This window comes from Amaranthus tricolor, chromosome 1 (assembly GCF_026212465.1).
Source record: "Amaranthus tricolor cultivar Red isolate AtriRed21 chromosome 1, ASM2621246v1, whole genome shotgun sequence".
Classification (NCBI taxonomy): domain Eukaryota; kingdom Viridiplantae; phylum Streptophyta; class Magnoliopsida; order Caryophyllales; family Amaranthaceae; genus Amaranthus; species Amaranthus tricolor.
This window is the reverse complement of record NC_080047.1, coordinates 17,262,049-17,284,470: the sequence shown is the minus strand read 5'-3', so window position 1 is coordinate 17,284,470 and position 22,422 is coordinate 17,262,049. Positions and strand designations below refer to the sequence as shown.

Here is a 22,422-nt window from a genome sequence, read left to right as displayed (position 1 = left end):
GTCACGTGACATTCTGTTTTTGTCGCGTAATGTTTAATTGTCACGTCATGTTACACTGAATTATTTACGAAGATTAACTAATCAATTAATTAAATTAAAAAAATAAAATAAGTAGAGGAAGAGAAAGGGGGTCGAGGAAGAAGAATAAGAGATTGAGGGTTTAATTATTGTAACCTATGAAACTATGAGCTTAATTGCTTATAAACCCTTCTATACTACTTCATTACCACCCATTTCTATCTCCATTACTAGAAATCAAAAGTCTCAAGTAAAATTTCAGTTTAAAAATTGTGTGTGTAGTGTGCCAACCAAGAAGAAGAGAAAGGGGAAGAATTTTGCCTTGTGTTCTTGTGTTCATCTTGGTGTTCTCGCCTTATCCTTATCCTTTGCTTGATGAGTTTCTATGATCCTTAAATTATTACAAACTTTAAAAAAGATTAAGTAAATAGAATGTTGTTGTTCATGTCTTTTTCTTGATCATTGTACAAAATATAATGTATGTTAATGTGCTTGTTTGAGGGAAAAATTCACATAAGAATGGTATGTTAAATTATGGTCCATAGGGAATATTTGTGGGTTAATTTTGTACTACTTTATAACACACTGACAGCCTGAACTAGACGTACAACGTCATGAGTTAGGGATTCAAAATCAAATATGACATAAATAATTTAGAGCCATTGTATGTTGGGATGAATTCATTGCTTCTGCTTAACCTGTTCTTACTTGTGTATTATGTCTCTGACATGCACTGATAATTGTGTTTGTTCTTTGTAATATGCGATGATGCTGTCATATTGATAACTAGCAGATTTATAACATGTGGGCATAAAGATGAGTGAGGTGGACCTCTAGGATATCGTTGTTATGTTGATCTTTTTCGTTCTTTATCATGAACTATTTTTGTTATTTGTTTTCGAACAAGTACTATTATCTTTTATAGTTTCTTTGGTTATGTTTTGCTTTGGTGAGGCCAAGTGGTTCTCAAATTGTAACTCTTTAAAGTTCTACTGTTTTTATGTTTCCGTTGAACATTTGTTATTTCTTTATCATTAGGACGCCAATAACATTATAACCGATTTAACTCAAATGTCCAACGTGTCTGTCTGAAATTCAATTTTGCATGTGGATACACTGATCGTCTTAATTCGTACTATTACATGGAGGAAAAGGCGTTGTTGGTTGATGTTTATTGATAGGGTATCTCTAACTGGGTTGTTGATAGGGTGTCGAAATGGAGAGGGCCCGAGGGAGCAGTTGTAGTTGCTTCAGGGTAAGTAATAGTTGGTGTCTTGAGAAAAAGGGGGGCTATGGTCTGGTTAGCCGGTCGCAGGGGCTAAGGAGAGGGGGATGATGGGAGTGGTCAAAAGGTTTGGGGGTAGTTGAATTTGGATGGGGAAAAGGGCAAGGAAAAGGGTGGGGAGAGGGGGGTTAAAGCATTTTTTACCTTTTAAATTTAATATTGTTTTTCAATTTTTTTTTCTTTTTTTGTAAGTTGACCTATAGTTCTAGGCTATTAACAAGTTAAGGATGCTAGAGGAAAATAATTCTTGAAGTTTGAATTATTTATGATTAATCAATAATTGATATTATTGTAGTGAAAAAGTTTAAATGTTGTATTATTCATGATAATAGTTTTTTTCATTTATTCTCTTGACTTTTTTTGTTTAATTATCCCTTTAACAATGAATAAGACTTATAAAAAACTATATTAGGAATTGTAGTAGACCCATTAAGATATTTAGTTTACTAATTAAATAAAATATGGATCACAAAGAATAAATAAATATAAAAAGACTATACACACCTAATTTTATCAAATAAGCTAATTTATTAATGGCCACTTTTTTAAAAAAACTGCCCTTTTGGGTAGTTTCCTCTTAAAAATCTATTTGTTAATCTTTTAAAAATTCAACATACACATTATATAACTTTCATGTATTCTTTACATGATGGAGCTCGTTATTACCAAAAAAAAAGAAAAAAAAAAAGTTAAAAATAATACATGTCAACTTATAATTTGTCAATGTTTTTTATTTCAAAAAAAAAGGAAAATCAAAACTCTAACCACCCTTACCCCTCTCCTCCCCTATATCCAGCCTACCAACAACACCCCTGAACCACCAACAGCAACCACCTCGCAACCAATCCTCCACCCCAACAATGTTGTGACCCCTCCCTCTTGAAGCACTTGTAATAAACCCCTAGTCCCCTAGAACCACCTATAACCCCCCCCCCCCCCCCCCCCCCCCCCCCCCCCCTTTACCCTACAACCGCTAGGTGTGTGCATAAAAGTGTGTTTTGAAATATGCGATTCGAATTATCCGGTTTTCAAAACCAGTTAATTAACCCGATTTTCACAAGCCAAATAATCCGGATCGTTTAATTAACCCGATTTTCACAAACTAGATAATCCGGATCGGGTACCCAATTTTAAAAACGGCTTCCGGATCTGGATCACATATTTTTAGAAACCGGGTATCTGATATTCGGTTTTAAAGTTTTTTAAAACTTTTTTCTCAAATAAAATGATGATGGTAACTCTTAAGCTAACCTTTGGTTGAACCTTAATATAATTGTTTTTCCGCATAACTTTTTTATGATTGTTCTTACTTAAATCAATAAGCAATAATGTTATTCTTTAATTTTCTTAAGGTAGAAGTTTACAAGATTTAAATATGTAAATGATTTAGATATTTACACACTTACAAGATTAAAAATATTCTAAAATAAAAAAAATATTTGAATTTTAGAGAGTTAGGATTTGAATTTTGTATAAAAAATTCTGAAGTATAAATAGAAATAAAAAACGCATGGGTAAACAAAAGAAAAAGACAAAAAAATTTTAAAAAAACATTCTATTGAAACCGGGTATCAGGATCCGCTCCGGTCGCATTTTAGGTATCCGAAAAATCGAGTATCTGGATCCGGGTCGACCTGGTACCCAGTTTTGAACACCCCTAACAACCGCGCACCATGAAAGCACCCTCCCTCAGATGTTCATACACGAAACGACTCTCCCTGACTCTCATGGTCTCACCCATCCGCAAACCCTCTCTTCGCCAATTCTACCATTTTCTTTGGCAGGAATAATGAGTAATGGTTGTAGGGTGGAAAAACATGGGTTTCTTTTCAACCTCCACCACCATCATTAACTCTTATTTGAGAACTATAAATTACACATTTAATGGCTCACGGTGGCTAAAATTGACTAGTGGTAGTGCAACCAAGATAAGAGTGGTGGGAAAACTTGATTTTTCTTTTCAAACCTCCACTACATCACAAACCTTGATTAAAAAACTCTAAATTGCACATTAGGTGGCTTACGGTGGCTATTGGCTAGTGTTAGTGTAACCAAGATAAAAGTGGTGGGAAAGCATGAGTTTTCTTTTCAAACCTCCACCACTATCACAAACCCTGATTACATAACCCTAAATTGCACATTTGGTGGCTCACTGTGACTGAAATTGGCTAGTGGTAGTACAACCAAGCTGAGAGTGGTTTAGGGTGTTGGTGGCAGGCATAGTGAAGGGCTGGTTGTGCACACAAGCAAGAGAGAGAGAGAGAGAGAGAGAGAATCGAAGGCTTATTTGGTCACAGAGTGGGTTATTTGTGGCGTGCTAGTGGCATTTGCTAGGATATGGTCATATGGCTATATGGTGATGCCTTTGGTGGTGGTTGGGAAGGGGGATAATTGACTTTATTTTCAAAGGAAAATTCTAAATGCTAGCTTCGAACTTTTATGAAACGTGAGTAATAGTATTTTTGTAAGATTTTTTTTTATATAGTAGCATTCAATTTATAGTTTATGCATTATCAAACTGACAAATTCTTGCCTATTTTTTTTTAGTTCACCATTTTGACGGATCTACTCTTATTAAATGTTGGTTATTATCTTTAAAATTTACCCTAAATATGAATTAACCTATTAATTTAGGAAAGAAAGGCAAAAAAATGTTTTATTTATGAATTCAACCTCTAAGTTCATGGATAAGTTGTTTTGAATCAATCAAAGCTTCATAGCTTCCTTCATTGTTTGATTGACTTAAACTACTTTATTTCCATTCTAAACACCACAAACAAGTAAAAACTCCACATTTCAAGCAACAAAACAAAATCCCACATGCCCAAAGAAATCAAGACTAGGCGCGACTGAGCAAGGGAGGTGTACTTTATCATGAATTCAATTGAAGAACAAGCCAATCCAATTCATTGACATATACTCATAAATCCCTGAAAACGATGCTATATTAGAGTTCGAACAATGTGTTTTAAACTCCAATATTGCCAAGATCGAATGTATGAGGTTTTGTGACAAACAAATTAAGCTATCAATGATATCGATGTTTGTCGGAGAAAGTAATGCAATAAAACGACACAAAAAATTTAACGAGGTTCACCCAACTTAGACTACGTCCTCCGGTGTGTAGTATCTCTTATATTATCAAAGGAGTTCAAAAAACTCTCAAATATGGAGAATTACAATAGAGAAGAGATATAGGCTAGTGTTTGGTTTGGGGTGTATTTTGTGGATGATTACAATGTGTGAATGATAGCTCTCTATTTATAGGAGAGATCTCACTAAGTAATATTAAGTACATTAGAACTATGAATAAATGATAATGAAACATCCCTAAGAACTTGAAGAGTCAAAAACAGCATCCTATGAGCATCAGAGACATCGCTCGACCAAAGCAGAGGCTCGCTCGGTCGAGCGGGCTACAGGAAGTTTTTGATTACATTCTGTCTGCTCGCTCGACCCATTTTGAAGCTCGCTCGATCGAGCGAGCTGGTCGAGCGGCACTTCAGTGAGCTTATGACAGTTTTGCTCGACTTTGCATTGTAGAGCATCTTGAATTAAACCTTTACACTTCTTCATTAAGTCTCATGATTAACTCATTAATTCATACTTTAATCATCATCATAAACCACAATCATCAAGACTCAACTTAATACACCTACATTAACATACTCATTGGATTCCAAACCCAAAAGTCACACATAAACGCACACACCAAATGTGCACTCAAGTCAAACCATTCATAACAATCCCTAAAACAAGCAAGCTCATACTCATACTCCACATTATAAAGTAATCAATTAAAACTCAACTCCCTAAATCATCCTAAAACAAATACACATTTTAATATTTTCAATCACAACACAATTCACTTATCATAAAATGCACTTACAACAACCAAAACCCATACACAGAAGTGAAGCTAAATCAACCCCTAATTTATTTTCGAGATGGTGAAGCCCTAATTCGCAATAGTTAAATTCAAAATTAGATAGGTGAGATGCTTTGACTTCTATTTTAACGGTCAACCAAACGTTTTTATGTGTTTAAGGTTACGAAAAACTTAAATTTAAATGTTGGATGCTACGATGTAGAAAAATGTTACAAAAATTTCATGAAATTTCGATGTTGTCATGCAGAATTTCTCTTTTTTAAACTTAAAAAATACCTTAAAAAACAAAGGTAACCTATTTATCAGGTTATGTGTCATTTGGATATTTAAAAGAAAATCGAGGGCAAAGATCAAAATTTTCAAATATAACGAATGTTGAGATTTAAAAAAAGAACCATCTGAAGTGAGATTTTTAAAAGTAAATTTTCTGAATAATAATGTAAGTCCCTAATAAGATTGGGCCGATATGAGAAATAGGGCATCATGACTAAACATGGGGCACCATTTCTCGTATTCCAAACGGAAAATCTTGGGTGAGATGCGACTTATTGGGCCGATCTAATTTTTTTAATTTTAAGACTTAAAAGGTCAATTGAAAAATTTAAAATAACAATTTCAAAACTTAAAAATCAATTCTAAGGCTTTGAAATTGTCATTTTAAGTCATGAATGTTGACAATTTCAAGACTTATAAAGACCAATTTCGTGGCTTGAAATTTTCATTTTAACTTTAAATTAGAATGACTCAAATATTAAAATTGGTATTCAAAGCTTTGAAATTGACTTAAAATTTAAATTTTAAGTCATAGAATTGACTTTTTAAATTTTAGATATGACATGTTAAGTCTTAAAATAAATAGATTAAAATATTATAAAAATGAAAAATTTCACATAGTAGCATTGAACTTTCATAAAACGCGAGTGGCAGCGTTTTTGGACGATTTTTCCACATAGTAACATCCAATTATGCACTATCTAACTATCGTAGCATTTTTCGTTAAATTCTTGGCAATTTTCGTTTAATTTACCATTTTGACGTTTCTACCCTTATTAAATATTGATTGTTGTCTTTATAATTTGCACTAAACCATTTTTATGCTCTTAAATGTTTAATTCACCATTTTAACGTTTAATTCACCATTTAATTCATCAACGCTCTCAAATGTTGTAATTATTTTGTTTTCATTCAAATTGTTGGCATTTTTGAAAAAAAAGGTGCCTTAAGCACTATCACATAAGCCATAATGTTCACGTAATGTACTTAACTAGGATTATAAAGATTAAAAGATGCATTTCAAGAACTAATACATATGTACTTATCTTGGATTGTAAAGTTCAATTTTCAAGAATTAATGAATTAAATGTCAAAACGGTGAATTAAATATTTGAGAGCATAAAAATAGTTTAGTGCAAATTATAAAGACAACTACTAATACTTAATAAGAGTAGAAACGTTAAAATTGTGAATTAAACGAAATTGTCAAGAATTTAACAGAAAATGCTACGGCAGTTAAACAGTGTATAAACTGAATGTTGTCATGTAGAAAAATTCTACAAAAATACTACTATTCGCGTTTTTTGTAAAATTCATGTTACCATGTGTAATTTAAACCTAGATCCTTTTTTTTCCCAAAAGAAAGAGAGATTTTTTTTTTGAAGAACCCACCCTATGATTTAAGGTGTCTCACACGAGACTCATTATTATCCAAATGTTTTTTCCCGGTCCAAGGTGACCAAATCATGTAAATTTAACCCTAAACCTAAACCTAAAGCATTCAGATTCCAGATTCCAGAACAAATCTGTAATTTCATATTCCATTTCAAAATTGATCAAAATCCCGCTCTTCACACCCTGAATTTAATTTCAGAAAATTTTCGAGCTAAATTTAAATTTTAGCACCAGATTTCTCAATTACTACTATCCAAATTATTCACAATTTAAATTTTGAAATCCCACCAAAATTCTTTGCACCATTTCTATTCTACTTTATAAAGCTACTCAGTAAGGCCAATTTCAAACATGAATTCATCATTTATTTGAAGATTGATCAACTCAAATCTGGGTAATTATCTCATTTACTCTTTATTCTAGTCTTGATTGTTCAATTTTGTTAAATTTTGATTTGGATTTGGTATTTATTGCTCTCTATTTCATCTACAAATTTATCTTTTATATCAATCAGACATGGATTTAATTATTTTCCAATTTACAATTTTTTTCTTTTGGATGTTTATTCATTTCTTTTTTGTGAAATTCGTTACTGAGATCATAAATTTTTTATACAGTATGTGCATCTTTACTATGTCGGCGGATTTACTATGCACCTATAATTTTTGATACTTTTAGTACTAAACATTTAGATTATTTTGCTATTTTTTGTGGCTTTTTATGATTAATGTTATTGCTGTAATAAACTAGAAACAAAGCTTAATTAGTGCATTAATCAAGTTCAAGCTGTAAAGCAATTGTCTTTAAACATTGATGGATCATTTCACATTTGTGTTGGTTCAAAAAGTTGAATATTTGGTAATATCTTGCTTGGAATTCTTCTTGGTCTTACTTTATGCAACCTCTTTATCTAATTTGACAAGGGTGCTGTCTACCATCATCCAACCCTCTCCAAACCCTTATCGTAGTTTATACGAATATAATATATTAGTTTAAGAAAATGGATGTATTATTGATACCAACAATACATACTACAATGAAATCAAGATGGCAAATTTTGTACTACAATAAACTTGAAATGTTAGAACAAGGAAATAAATATTATTGTAGAAACAAATATAGTATTCAAGGTGAAAACTCATCTTTCCTAGAGCAATATACTTTAGTGTCCTAGAAATGTGTTTTGAGGTTTACCTCGAGATACAATGAATGCTAGTGAAGGCTTTGACACAATACCTTCAGTTAGTGATCAACTTTAATATGAAAGAGAAGAAGAAAGTTTCACATAGAAAAGTTGCAAATCTTTCAAATGGAAATTGAGTTTATTAGAGAAATAGGTTAGAGTGGATGCATTAGTTTTTGATTTGTACGGATTCTCTGTTTATAGAGAATCCTTAAAACCCTAACATAAATGCACACATCCTCAGGTCACTAGAGTCATGAACCCTAAGTTTTACAATTTCCGAAGCAAAATTGTGTACCACGCTTGAAAATTGACCAACTTCACACCTGTGGACCCTTCAATATTCGATTCTTATAAAATCGAATTATGCTTCAATTTAACCTCTAGGTATTCTTACCTTTTCTATGCTTCAAATCGTGACATATATCAGGTCACTTATAGGTATATTCTTATCCCTAAATAGATTAGACTTCAAGTGAGACTTTATCCACTTTATAAGCTAAATGACCAACGTATAATGGATCTGATGATGATGATTATCTGATTAGTACTCCCATGTAGAACTTCTCTTTTTATATTTCAATAATTTGGTGTTACTAAAATCAGAGAATTATTGGATTTGTTACTTACTGTATATTTTGTGCTTGTTTGATTGTAGTTAAGGGATTTATAGCTCCAAAATATGCATGTAACTAGAGACAGAAAGTCAAGACCAGTTGATATTTTGTCAATGCTATCAAATGCCCAACGTCGAGTTAACCTTGTAGTAGATGTACCTGGATTACGATGGAAGGGTTTATCAACTAAAGTCTCCACGGGAAAAACTGGGGGTGTTATCAATAAAATAAGTAGGGTTCGAGTTGGGGCTAGAAGAAGAATGTACCGTTGGTATGTCAATATTGATAAAGAGAATCAAAGGCCAAAGACACTAAGGCAAAGCAAAGCCAGCATATTGCCTTATTGGTATCCTAGGACCCCTCTGAGGGACATCACTTCTATTGCTAGGGTAATTATTCTCATTGCTCATAATGTGTGATTTAATGTTCTTTGTATCGAATAATTTGTTTGGGATAGTAGTTTGTTTCTGCCTTTGATGGAAATTGAGAGTATTGGATTATAACTCTTAACATTTTTAATAATGTGGTCACAATGAATGGATGACATGAGTTGGGCTTATTTGAATGATTACTAACCAAGCGGAAATGTCATGTTGTCAACTAATTGTCAAAGGCAACGACGATTGTTTGTTGACTTTGACAATGGATAACAACATTTTCGAAGGGAGTTTTAAGTAGGCGATGTGTCGTTGGTTTGAGCGCTGGAGATACCTAGTCAGCCGGATGGCATGATGAGTTGTCAACATCATATAGATGACTTGTTGGCATGTTCATCAATTTTACTTGTGATTTTATCTCTTGTCCGTCGGCATGACAAGTGGTTATTTCTTGATTAGTCTTGCGTGTATAGCCATGTAAAGCATATATGCACTGAAGCCCGAAAGAGATTTTGACTCGGAAATAATTACCTAAAGAATAGAACAACTACGTAAAGTTCATAAATAACTACCTAAAGGTCAGAAATAACTACCTGATTTTCAATGAAATAGGTCAAGAATGACAAGTGTGATTTTTGTATAATATAATGCATGTTTTAATGATTAGTGTCTCAATGTGTTCGATGATTTATTGGATGAGAAGGAATTGTAGTAAAATCGTAAGTGGGACATGGAGTTCATTCTAAGCATGCATGCTCTATGATTGGAAACTAAGAATTTTTTTCCGAAATGAATGTGTCTGAATTGTGGTTTTCTCCATATTTGAGTGCTACTGATCTTAGAGATTATAGGTGTTGTGGGTGTCATGGTTTGAGCTGAATCTGTTTGAACCCAAATGGAGTATGCAAGTTTAACCATGTTCAAGTAATGTATAGTTCAGATGGCTTAGGCTTCGGGTCATGCTTGATTCAGGTGGATCATACATACCTTTGGTTCCTTATTGATTTGCTGAATCATGTTTTCTTCAATTTGGGATATTGATGGATTTAATCATCACTAAATCAAGGTCTTTAGGTAATTTTAACTCTAAAATGATGATCAAACACTAAAATGATGCTATAATGACATTTTGTCTTTATTGTTTTCCTTCAATTTGGAATTTGGGATTTGCTTCATGCCTTTTAGTTTGAAGGACCTTGCTTATAGTTTGATATACATTACACAGGCAATAGAGAGAAAAAGAGCCAAGTTACGTAATGATCAAACAACAGAAGCTGAAGCTTCAGTATCCAACACTCAGCTGCAGCATGAGACGAGTAACTTGTCAACTGTTCCTCAAGAATGCAAAGTCGCTGATCAAAAGGACAAAGATGCCGATTCCTCCACCCCTCAAAAGACATTGCTCAACTCAATAGAAGAGGTGAGGCAGGTTTGGTTGGAGGATCAGCTGAAACTTGAGAGGACTCCAGCTGCTAAGAAAGCCAAGAGAAAGGAAAGAATTCGCATTCTGATGTCCATGCGATGAACCACAGACTTCAGTATGCTCAACTAAAAAGGATTATGGGGCTGTTCAATCAGAAAAGTGTAGGCAAATTGGTACCGTTCGTTCTGTCTTATCTGCCTAGCCCGAGATTTCTGTTTGATTAGCTTCTGCTAACACCTGGAGTAAATGTATCTGCATCGTTGTAGAATTAGAAGTTCAGTATATTCTGTCTCAAAATCAAGTTGATGTATTTATGTAATATGTATGTATATATTTATCAATTCAAATTAAGCAGGCTATGGTCTAGGCCTTATAACTTGGAAGTGGGAGCTGTAGGCTATTGGACTAGCCACTACAAACTTTTCCTCTTGCTGTACATAGTCGCCTAAACAATGCCTTATCTTTGTTTTTGCGTTGTGAAGTACTTCCTCTATTCACTTTATTGAAAATTGTAAGTGATCTCTTTAACATATTAAATGTATATGAGTCAGCCCAATAGAGATGGTTTCATCATGAGACCGTCCCATTCAAATATTCGTGTAAAATATAAGAGTTATTGGTGAATGGTGCAAAATTTTAAATGGTACATATAGAGTGAATACTGCATATTACTAATCTAACCACCAATCCTTCAAGTGTATACCAATTTGCATACTTCTAAAGGAACGTCAAAGTTGATTATAGTACCTTTTAATGCTTTATTTCCTCATGAAGTTGGACAAATTTAACCAAGTAAGAAGCACTACTCTCTTACTTTCTGAACTCTCTAATGCTTCTAGACTCTAATGCATGTTGTGTTGGAAGACATTTCAAGAACAAATTCACCAAGAAATTACTATCAAAGGGATTTACTATCTTGATGAAAGACTGCTGGCTTAAATCGGCTGTGTTCGAGATAGGAGTACTAATAAATCTACTAATGGTTATGAGAGGAATGTTCTCAATCTGTGGTTGCTTCTGGGGCATAGCTGAGAGAAAACATAAACATCTCTTAGAAACTACAAAAGCTTTATATTTTCAATCTAATTTGCCTTGGTCCTTTTGGAGTGATTGTGTGCAACTCATATCACTAATAGTATTCCTTTGACAGTCTTAAAAGGGTGTCACACCCTTTGAAAAGAATTTTGGCACAAAACCAGATTATGATAATTTAAGATCTTTAGGGTACTTATGTTTTATAACTGCATTACAAAGAGATAGGCATAAATTTGCTCCTACAGCAAAAGTGTTTTCAAGGGTTATAAATTATATAGCCTTTAGTATACAACAAGAGTCAAATAAACGGTAGGTATTAATACCATGTAGACTTCTAATCATGGTCATGATACTAGTGCTAATTTTCCTAATCCTTCTGACACTTGGGATGTTCTTGATTTTTCATAGATCAGACAAGTTGTCAGTTTCTTCAACAGGCCGATGCTGATGCCGATGCCGATGCCAATGCCACTTGTGGTAAGAGAATTAAGATTCCATTCCATTATCAAATTTACACAAGCCTTGGGGGCCTAGATAAGATTAAGGCTAGCGTCAATAAACAGAGCAACCCCAACGCATTGCCAACACCATTAAAATTATACAAGCTATAAATTCAAGCTCTAAGAATGGTGTGAAAATTATTCTAAAAGATGGGGATTACTAGACTAAATATTTTGTGGTTTTGAATGTAACCTATACATGAAAGGAGAACTTGTATCATTTGTATATCAGCCTCTACCCTCCAACTCAGTAGTGTTGTCGTCGTCAGCTTGGCTGCCCAATCTAACAATGTCTTCAACAAGAATCTTTCCATCTGGTGCAACATCAGTCATACATGAAAATTCTTATTAGCATGATCTGTGTGTTAATTTTAGTGCAAATATGTATATACGATGAAAAACAGCATAATTAAGTATAGCATCAGGAAGAAATATACAAAGAATTAACATCTACAATTGGAAGAAAAAAGTTTCTGTAGTAAATAATATACCTCCATCTTTAGAAAGGTTGCTGATCAATTCTTGGACACCCTCTTTGCCAAACGTGTGCTTTAGGTACATAGCAGCAGCAGCCACTTCCTCAGGTGTTACTTTCCCATCAAAGTCTCTGCATATAGAGGCATTAGTTATTAAGAGATTTGCAAGTAAGGCAACCAAATTAATAGATGGCGAAGAAGTAGCTCTAAAAAGGGGAATTGATAGCCTGATAATTTCCAAAAATGAAAATGATCTTAGTCAAACTTCAAAATGGTTCATTTAGGAGTATAAACTATCCTAAAGGCTGAAGTATCTAATTCTAACATATGTGTGTTCACAAGTTCATACAGATCTACCAAAAAAAAACTAGCCAATGAGAACAGAATCATTACAAAAAACAGCTTACCTGATAAAAGGTATAACAAGTACTGGACCAGAGAAAAAGTTAAAAATTTAATCACTCACAGGCAGCATCCAAACATTACTTACATCTCGAATCTCGATAACAGGATTAATAGTTCTTTCGGTAGAGAAGTTGAACAGGATTGTACCCTCTTTTGGTAGATAATATAACCAGCTTTATGAATTACTTTGGTATAGAAGTTAACATTAATTCTCACAAATCCCTTGACGAGCCATTACTAATTGCTTGACAACCCAATGCAGAGATCATCACTACGTACAGTAAATAAATACAAAATTTCTTGGGCTAAAGATATACCATATACTGCTTTGACTCAAGTTGTTTAGGTTTAAGTTTATACGATCTAAGGATTAACAGAAAAAGGTTAGAATGTCACGGTAAATATAGTTAATAAACAGTTCTTACAAGTGTATCTTGGAGAAAAATATAAGAAAACGTTTTCTTTAACATATTCACACTTAAGATACTTGGCTTTTCATGTAGATACCAAAAACGAGAACAAGTTGAGTCAAAATAAGCTAAAAATTGCACCTGTCAAGCAGCTGCCAGCGATCGCCAATTTTGGCATCCACATCATCAATTTCTTTTTCCAGTTTTTGAAGCATTGCATCAACCTATCATAAACTTGGAGAATAAGTGGATGAACAAAGATCTCAGCTATAGCATAATTTATTGAAACTTACCCGATTTATTAGTGCTGATGAGACCTTGTCTGCAATAGCCACTTCAGCAGCATTGTCGCTTTCTTCTCGGGCAGCCTTATAGGCCTTCAAAGCCTCTGCTTCACCATCCGTACCCTCTTTCTCAACCATAGTATTATACATTTCGATCTGAAGACATCAGCAGAAAGAGACCTCAACATGGATCAAGCTTTACATGAATTTTGCATAAATAAGACAGTGAAACTTAGTAATAGAATCAATAACCTTTTCCTCTAGGAGTGGGAGGAAAAGGAGAATCAATGAAGCCATTATCAGCAAGTATCCATATGCTCAAACATCAACGAGCAAGCAGAAAATTTGCCAAAGTTCCAATTTCAACTAATGAAAGAAATGAAAACCAAATCAACTATACTATACACCAAATCAACCAAATTGTGGCCCATTATGTTATTACCAAAACAACAGAATTCTTTGAACTTCTTCAACTCGATTCCCAATCCAGATCAGGCCAATAAAAAGAAAAAAATAATAAAACATGATGAAGAAACACCCACAAAAAAGAAGTGAATAGATAAGTAACAAACTAATTTACATAACAAAACTCCTGACTATGCACAGAAGATGACAAGAATCAGATTCCACAGTATTTATAAGAACCTCAAGAGAGAGATCTTTCGTAAAGTGCGTACCTCTTGGTTGACAAGCCTCAGAAATTCTTCACGCTCCCTACTAACAGACTGCAAATTTATTAAAAAATATACTCAGTTCCAAATCCAATCACTTCGTCCAATGACTCGAGAAAATGAAGTTTATAGCAAATCATACTGATGCAGAAGCCAGAACAGCCAAGGCGCGACTGAGTTTACATAGCTGCTCTTGCTTTTCGGCTGCTCTAGCTCTAGCTTGTTCGTGTACTTCTCTAGCCGTTGGGATCTTCATCTCTTTCAATGCAATATCTCCTTCATCTATAGCAGATTCTTTAATCCTAGCTTCTTCTTTATCTTCTTCTTCATCCTGTGATTAATCAAAAACAGTAAAATCTATTAAAAGGACATGAGGCAGAAACAAAGAATTAAAGACAGTCACTCTCCCATCTTCCTCCCACCAGAAGATACATAACAAATCATAAAAACCTGATCCATACGCCAGTCAGAAACCAGTAAAATAGGCCCAACTACTATTTTACTTTTTGAAAATTCAAAGCAAGTAGGACAGAATAAAAATTTTCCAGCAAGATATGCACCAGTAGAAAGAATTGGGGCTAGAACAATCAGGAAATAATAGGAGTCCAAACCTTAATTAACTCCTCCTGCATCTCAAGGTATTCCAGCTTCCTCCTCCTCTCTGAAACAGAATCTTCAGAAGGTAAAGATGCAACACCAACAGTATCTACAACCTCATCTGGAAGAGAAGATAAAGTTGCCTGCACAACCTCTTCAGGCTTTAGCTTTCCAGACACCATAAAGGCCCTACAAGGAAAACAAAAAGAAAGACGAATGATTTCATGAACCTTACAAATTTTTATAAACACGTCCCATAATAAATCGAAAGAGAAAACTGATCAATATATCTGGATACATTACCTAGAAAGGATTAATAAAGAAGATGGGACAGCGTGATTGAGAGACAAATCCAGCCAATCACGAAGCTGCAGAAAATATTGATCCACCGTTATCTTTAATAGAAAATGTAGCTTTGAATATGTCATAGTAGCACACATGAAGGTGAAGATTCTATCTTGATTCATAATATGAAACATAAGAGCTGCATTAAAAAACATTGCATATATGTTCTTTGCTGATGCCAGCTACAATTATTGGTGATTTTGGGTTCCTAGGGTCAAAACCAAGATTCAGGATACAATCTCCATCAACAACACTTCACTCATGGCTCACTTTACACCACCCCCAAAAAACATCTATGAATTCTTCCTTGAGATTGAGAATTGAGATACATGTTAAATCAAAGAAACATATGCCTTTTCTAGAGACAGTACAGATATAATTAATAACTTGTTTTATGTTAGAACCATGTTGCTACCTGCTGCTATTTCAATCATCACCCCAATTCTATAGCAAGACATTGCAAATCCTCAGTCAAACAAAGAAATAGCATATAATGACTTCTGACGAACTATTCCACCCAAGAATTTCTGTCAAAACTGCCCAACTTCTCTAGCAAGCAAAGTTAATTTGGATGTTTTTGATATTATTCACAATACCAAAAAAATTATACCAAAAGATAATATAGCAAACAAATTTTTGTATCAGCATAAAAGCTAGTTTGTTAAGGAATAAGTAAAGAAGAAAAGGCATTACTAGCTGACGCATTTCGTCCACTGATACCAATCCAAGCATACCACGTTCTCGACATTCTTCACGGAGTTCAGCTTCAGTAAGAGTTTCAATACCCTCTGCTTGGATCAGCCTGTCATCATCTTTAATCCTGCAATCAATAGTTGAAGAGAGAGCAATATGAAACAAGTCAAACGTCAACGACATATTCAAGTACCATCAACTCATTATGATGGAAACTATCCAGAGAAGCAAACTAAGTTGCGAAAGAATTAAGTAAATATTTATTTTATTTTATTAATTGGTATTTTAGTTGAATTAAAGAGGGATAGTCTTGTAATTTCCTAAAGAATCAACGCATGTCTAGGGGTTTTGTTTTACGCAAACTTGCTATATGTACAAGTATGCATACTGCAATATGAAGGTTTTGAATGGTTTTGCTTGCATATATCTGTTTTCTAAGTGAATATCTCAACAATCTTCAACTACATGTTAAACAACAAGTGAAAAAAGCACTTGTTCAAAATCAGATCCATCTTAAAACTTTATCCCACATATACCTATTAATAGATTACTGAAGCCAACCAATGATTCAGTCAAACTTACCGCTTCAGTCTCTTGCGAAGCATGTACCGCAAATATGCATCTGTGCCAAAAGGACTGATACCCATATATTTACACATGTTCACTAATCGGGGCCTGCAAAGAATATAACAAAACTGCATCAGTAGCTTCTTTTTGTTTGCTTAATTGATTAATAAGATATGAACTAATAGTGGCAAGAAATGCACAAAAGTTTAGTGTCAAAACTAATGATGACCACAAAACTCTAGATATAGAAATAAGTAGCAGACATAAAGAGAACCTGCTGATATTATCAAGGGTGAGTTCATCATTAAACAGCTTTGCAAAGCCCAAAATCTCCTCATTTGAGACACTGCTACCTTTTCTAATCTAAACCAACATTTATGAACGTCAACACATAATGAACATTGAACACAAAGAGTAAAGGCTTAGAAACATTAAAAAAATTATTGGTTAACCTTGTTCAAAAACTCATCAAGGTCTTCAGCTGTTTGCTTAATCTCTCCACTACGTGAATTTTGCACCTCTTTGGCCATTTGTTTGACAGTATCCTGAAGAAACTTCGCGTATTCTATTCTTGCAGTAAGTCTCCGTTTCAAAGCTTCCTATAAGATGGCATCCATAACTTAGAGACACTTGTTGATTATACTATTGTTAATTTCTAGAGTATACCACACAAAATATAATGTCATTTTTAGAACAGCACCAATCCAATTTTTTACATTAAAATCAAGTATGGACACATTCGATGAACTCAAACATGAATTGCATAAATAGAAATCTTTTCTATAAACATGATTTCCCAATCTTGCTTCTCCACATCAAATAAGTTTGAAACAAATCTACACAACACTAGGGTGAAAATGTACCCTAGTGGGAGGCCACGTGCACATAGCCAAGTGCATCAATCCTATTAATGGTGTTCAGTTCACAAATCCATGCAATATAGCATCAAATATAATTAACAGTTTTCTCTTCGTCCACCAAATATGATAGACAATTTTCACAGTTTATTTGTTAAAGGATGACATATATTAGATGATTTAAAACTTGGGCATTCAAAAAAAAAAACTCTAGAAAGTGCAATATAAACGTATGGGTGAAAATTCATCCAGCCCCCAAAAGGAAAAAAAAACGATCCTAAGAAGGAGAGCCTTGACTGAGACACCAGAGTCATGGTTTATATGATGTGCCAAAGATGCAAAACTGAAAAGTGTTGAAGCAAAACTACTAGCATAATGATCCCTATGCATGAAATTTCAAGTAATTTATAAAATAGACCGAAGCAATGTTCTCAAACTTAAAAGTCATAGATATTATGATAGATTGATATGTCACACACAAAACCATGAGAATTAATTACAATTACGGAGAAGTCAAACTGAATAAGATGATAGTAAACATTTCTAAAAAGTAATACTGAACAGCAAACCTGCTCTTTCATCTTGTCTTGAAAGGTAGATGGAAGCATGTTTGGGAAAAGCTTCAGAAATACCGGAAGTAAAAACTCCATGAAGGGGACAATGATAAAAACAGCAAATGGAACAAGTCTAAAAATGTCTGCTGTTGTCCTTGTAAGCTGTTGTCTTTCCCTTCGAGAGAGACTCCTTCCACCAGCAAGTTTGAGGAGCAACCTTGAACTAATCCTCACATCTGTCCATAACAATTTGCAACCCAGCCAGTAGTGCTGCAAGGTCGACTTGATTTCATCCTTCCAGTGAATCGCCTTTTTAGCCCAATCCTCCCTGCATCAAGAATCATAATTCATAAATGAACATTTAGTAACCATAGCGATGACAGAAAAAATCATCCAATCACCACCACAGGATACTAACCTACTCATGGAAGCTATAGCTCTCAAAGCAGGACCGATTCCCAAAAGTGTCGCCCAGACTTTATGCAGAACAGTCTGAGCACCCTTTTGAGAATCCTGTAACTTAGCTTTTACTTCCGCTTTGGCGGTACTTAAGCCTACTACAGCTTGGTCACATTCCTCTGGAGATGCCTCCTTTCTCTTCTTAGCAGCAACAGATTCATATTCCTCATCATCATACTCTGGTTGTCCTGCTGTGGCAGTTGAGGCATGACGTGATGATTGAAAATCTAATGCAATGGTTGTTGCCAATCTATTTTTCTGTCTCCTATACTGATAAGTAGGTAAAATAAAATATGTCGACCTATACACTCCTAGAGCAGAAAAGTCTGTCACATGGCTTTTAACACAAGGAATTGGAAATGAATCTCCCTCATTTACTATTTTTGTTTTCGGAGAAACATAGCCTGTACTAGAATTTTGAAGATTAAAATGCCTAGTGGACTGTTCAGAGTTGGAATTTTGGAAACTGTGGATACACCGCAGATGGACATTCAGTAAATCAACAAATTGTCTTCTCCTTCGCACTAAAAATCTGGATGCCATCAACAAGCAATCCTGCCGTTACACGGGAAACAGCACATTCACACTTTCCAAGCCTACGTTCAAAGCAAAGTGGTAAAGAACACCATCATCAAAGTCCTACATGGGCAAAGCTAGGTAGAGCAATGAAAAAACAATCCTTGTACTGAAAATAAAAACCATAAATTATACGGCGCGATTTCATACTATTATATCGTTCATGTAGACAATCCCAATCTTTTGGATTAAGGCTCTAGCATTGCTATTATTGTATTTGGAAATATTATTTGTTAGTTTCAAAAGCTAATCTCAGAAGAAAATGGTTTCACAAATTGATTCTCGTTCTTGTCTATCTTTCAAAAGCAACAATAACCTGCTATAAAATATAATTAAATTCTAAACTATCATATCGCTGCTGACATATACCAAAGCAGTGTCACCTAATCTACTAATCTCCCTACAAATTGCATTCGGACCAAGTGAAATTGTGGACTATTTTTGGCAAATTGTGAATTCTTACTGCAAAATCAGGTGGCAGAATTGGTAACTTTGGATGAAGTAGTTCACTTACAGAAGGAAACAATGGACACAAAGCTATAGTCAACGTGCAACCAATCAATCATCCAAATGACAACCATATAAATCATGGTAAAATCAACCAAAACGAAGCATTCAAAATACATAACAGAAGGTGATCTTTTGAGGTCAACTCTACATATCCCCACTAAATTGACAAGGGGAAACCAAGTGGTTGGCTTGTTCCCACCCGAAAAAACCCCATCACCCTAGTTCGCAGCTTAACCTAGGCAATCTGGTTCGTCTTCAACGGAAATAAAAGGTGTTGTATTTGTCCCGCCCTTTGAGTGGGGCCTTGATCAGTAGCCTAGAGGTCAAATTATGAATTACCTCAAAGTGTAATCACAACCTTCAGTAAACAGTAGAACAAACAATCGGCTGAAAATCAGAAATCAAAAAATGTGTTCAAAAAACTCTAATCTATTATAATAAACTATCTCATGTTGATTTCATGAAAAACAGTATTAAAAATTCTAATCAACTTTGTATTATATTCATATCCTACTGGTCACACAATAAAGTAAAAACAAAAAAAAATAAAATCAGCCTTACAATGGTGATAAAAATGAAGGAATGTTCTAGAGAACGAAGTGATGAAGAGACTTGCGAGAGAAGAAGGAAATGGCGATTGATTGGAAGAAAGAAACCTTGGAAAAGTTTTCGTTTACAGGGGTTTAAGGTTTCAGGAAATTATTATTACATTATAGGGGTTTTGACGGAATAGAATGCAATGGAATTTGGATTCTGTGTTCTACGGAGTAGACCAGGGATACCAATGGGTCGGACTCGGCTCAGATTATATATAATCTGATTTTGTTTCGAATTTTAGTCGAACTTTTTTTTTCAGTCCACCTCCACTCGGAGTCGAATTATGCATACTCCAAGTTTGCCCTGACTCGGACTCTCGGACCTCCAACGGAGTCGGAATCGGAGTCGGATTATTATCAAACTTTATCGTTGTGATATTGTACTAGTGATTTAAAGCATACGAAGTTAACAAAATATATTTTTCAAATACAATTTAACAAAATATGTACTTTGAATTCAAGTTTAACATGAGAAATATTCCTAATACTACAATTTAACAAAATTTTATCGCATTTTGATGTGGCGTATTTTATTTCTCTTGATCTGATTTGTCGTATTTTGATTGATTGATCTAAATAAAAATACCAAGTAGTTTTTCAAAATAGAAAATTACAATTAGTATGAGAGAGCTTGAATTAGTCACGTTCAGAGTTTTAAAAGAAACAAAATATTGGGTTAAGAGTCAAATTCAAAGTCGGATTTCCTTCAGGGTCGGAGTCGGGTCAGAGTGTCGGATTTTTAATAAGGTCCAACTCCGGTCCGTCTCTAACTCGGATTCGGATCATGAAGTCGGAGTTGGAGTCGGATAACCTTTTCCTCGTACTCGAATTGGATTATTTTTCTCGGATCGAGTCGGACTAGGGTCGGATTCGGACTGAATTGTCATCCCTAGAGTAGACTTTAACTAACGCTTCCTTCGTTTCGTACTCATGTTCATGTTGATAGAAATTTAAAAAATTAATTTTATTATATGGTGAATATATTATTTTATTAAATTGAAATAATTTTAGTTGAAAATAATATGAAGATCATAATTATTAAAAGAATGTTTAAATAAAGTCAATGAAATAAGTGAAGACCATAAATAGTATAAAAATGTTAAAATAAAGTTAATGTAAAATATGTAAGAACCATAAGCATTAATAAGATATTAAAGTTAGGATAAACAAAGTTAAATATGTCAAAATTTTGTGAAATAAATTAGGAGAATAACAAATAAAACAATTTAAAATGATAAATAGAAACATCATTTAGGAACAGATGAAGTATTTTTCAACTTTTAAGTATTTTATACAACTTACAAGACATGTCAAAATGGTCTATTAGTTAGTTTTGGGTTTGTTGAGTTAAAACCAATGAGTCATAAATTTAATAGCATGTCTTGTGAGAGTCTGTCTCTCTATGAAACGACTCTCACAAGCGATCCAATAAAATTTGAATATATATATATATATATATATATATATATATATATATATATATATATATATATATATATATATATATATATATATATATATATATATATATATATATATATATATATATATATATATAAGCATTTTCAAGATAAGGTTTCCTTACTCATGCATAAATGATTCCTAAAACTATTCTCAATGATAGTTATCAATATTAAACCCTAATTCACACAGAAATTTCGCACTATGATGCATCTAATTCACACAAAAACTAATCAAATCATAAAAAAGGAATAAGATGGAAGGATTACTTCAAATTTGAAATCCTATCCTAATATATCATTTTGATTTTTTTTGTTTTACGGTCTTAAATTTTAATTGTTTTAGGGTTTTTATGATGGGTATTTATTTTGAATTTATATTTATTTTTAAATAGTTCGAATTGAATTAGGTTGAAAGACATTTTTGTTACACACTTACACCGAATACTAGAGAAATTTAGATGATCTTTTGGAAATTGGCGGTAAGTCACGAAGGTTCAATGTCTACGTTTGTTGTTTGATTATTAGCACAATAATTATTTTGGCCTTAGTTAATTTTGCATAATGATTTTTATATATACTAATTTATCATTATGCAGAATTTTGCAATTTGACATCTTGACATTTTGTAATTCATGAGGACTTATTGTTTCTTACACCTTTTGGTGCTTGTTTTGAAGGAAAATTATTGTTATTTGCTTTAATACGTATTTTGGAGACAATTTGTAACATATTATGAATATCACGTATTTTATGTGAATTTTATATATTTTCTTGATGCAAAATTTTATGTTGAAATATTATAGAAGGAGCATCCATTTTTATATTTTTCCTATGGCCCATAGAATGTCAAGAATGACACAGACTTGACCTTGAATTTATTGTTTTATTTTTGTAATGGTTCATAGTAGGTATTTTTACATATACAAGTAGCTTTTGTAATGAATATAATATGGATTTTATTAGT

The 22,422-nt window shown here is 33.6% G+C and overlaps 2 protein-coding genes across 4 annotated transcripts; one reads left to right on the top strand and one right to left on the bottom strand.

The window, feature by feature from the left end:
* The first annotated feature begins 6,863 nt into the window (after nt 1–6,863).
* Nucleotides 6,864–10,997, top strand: LOC130806715 (protein GIGAS CELL1-like). Its single transcript, XM_057671908.1, has 3 exons — nt 6,864–7,254; nt 8,702–9,049; nt 10,263–10,997. Exons 2-3 carry the CDS (start codon nt 8,726–8,728, stop codon nt 10,560–10,562), a joined length of 624 nt encoding a protein of 207 aa, XP_057527891.1. The 5' UTR covers nt 6,864–7,254; nt 8,702–8,725; the 3' UTR covers nt 10,563–10,997.
* A 645-nt stretch (nt 10,998–11,642) lies between these two features.
* LOC130806699 (uncharacterized) lies at nt 11,643–20,177 on the bottom strand. Of its 3 annotated transcripts, none has more exons than XM_057671880.1 (16): nt 19,961–20,154; nt 18,273–18,909; nt 17,870–18,182; nt 16,896–17,042; nt 16,718–16,806; nt 16,459–16,551; nt 15,877–16,003; nt 15,142–15,206; nt 14,853–15,027; nt 14,384–14,572; nt 14,248–14,295; nt 13,580–13,726; nt 13,428–13,510; nt 12,487–12,602; nt 12,189–12,309; nt 11,643–12,025 (listed from the first exon to the last, which is right to left on the bottom strand). In XM_057671880.1, exons 2-15 carry the CDS (start codon nt 18,854–18,856, stop codon nt 12,224–12,226), a joined length of 2,262 nt encoding a protein of 753 aa, XP_057527863.1. In that variant the 5' UTR covers nt 18,857–18,909; nt 19,961–20,154; the 3' UTR covers nt 11,643–12,025; nt 12,189–12,223. The 3 variants fall into 3 exon arrangements, with proteins under 3 accessions (XP_057527863.1, XP_057527880.1, XP_057527873.1); XM_057671897.1 differs by having other exon boundaries at nt 11,643–12,309; nt 18,273–18,504; nt 18,790–18,909; XM_057671890.1 differs by having other exon boundaries at nt 11,643–12,309; nt 19,961–20,177.
* Between the last annotated feature and the right edge of the window lie 2,245 nt (nt 20,178–22,422).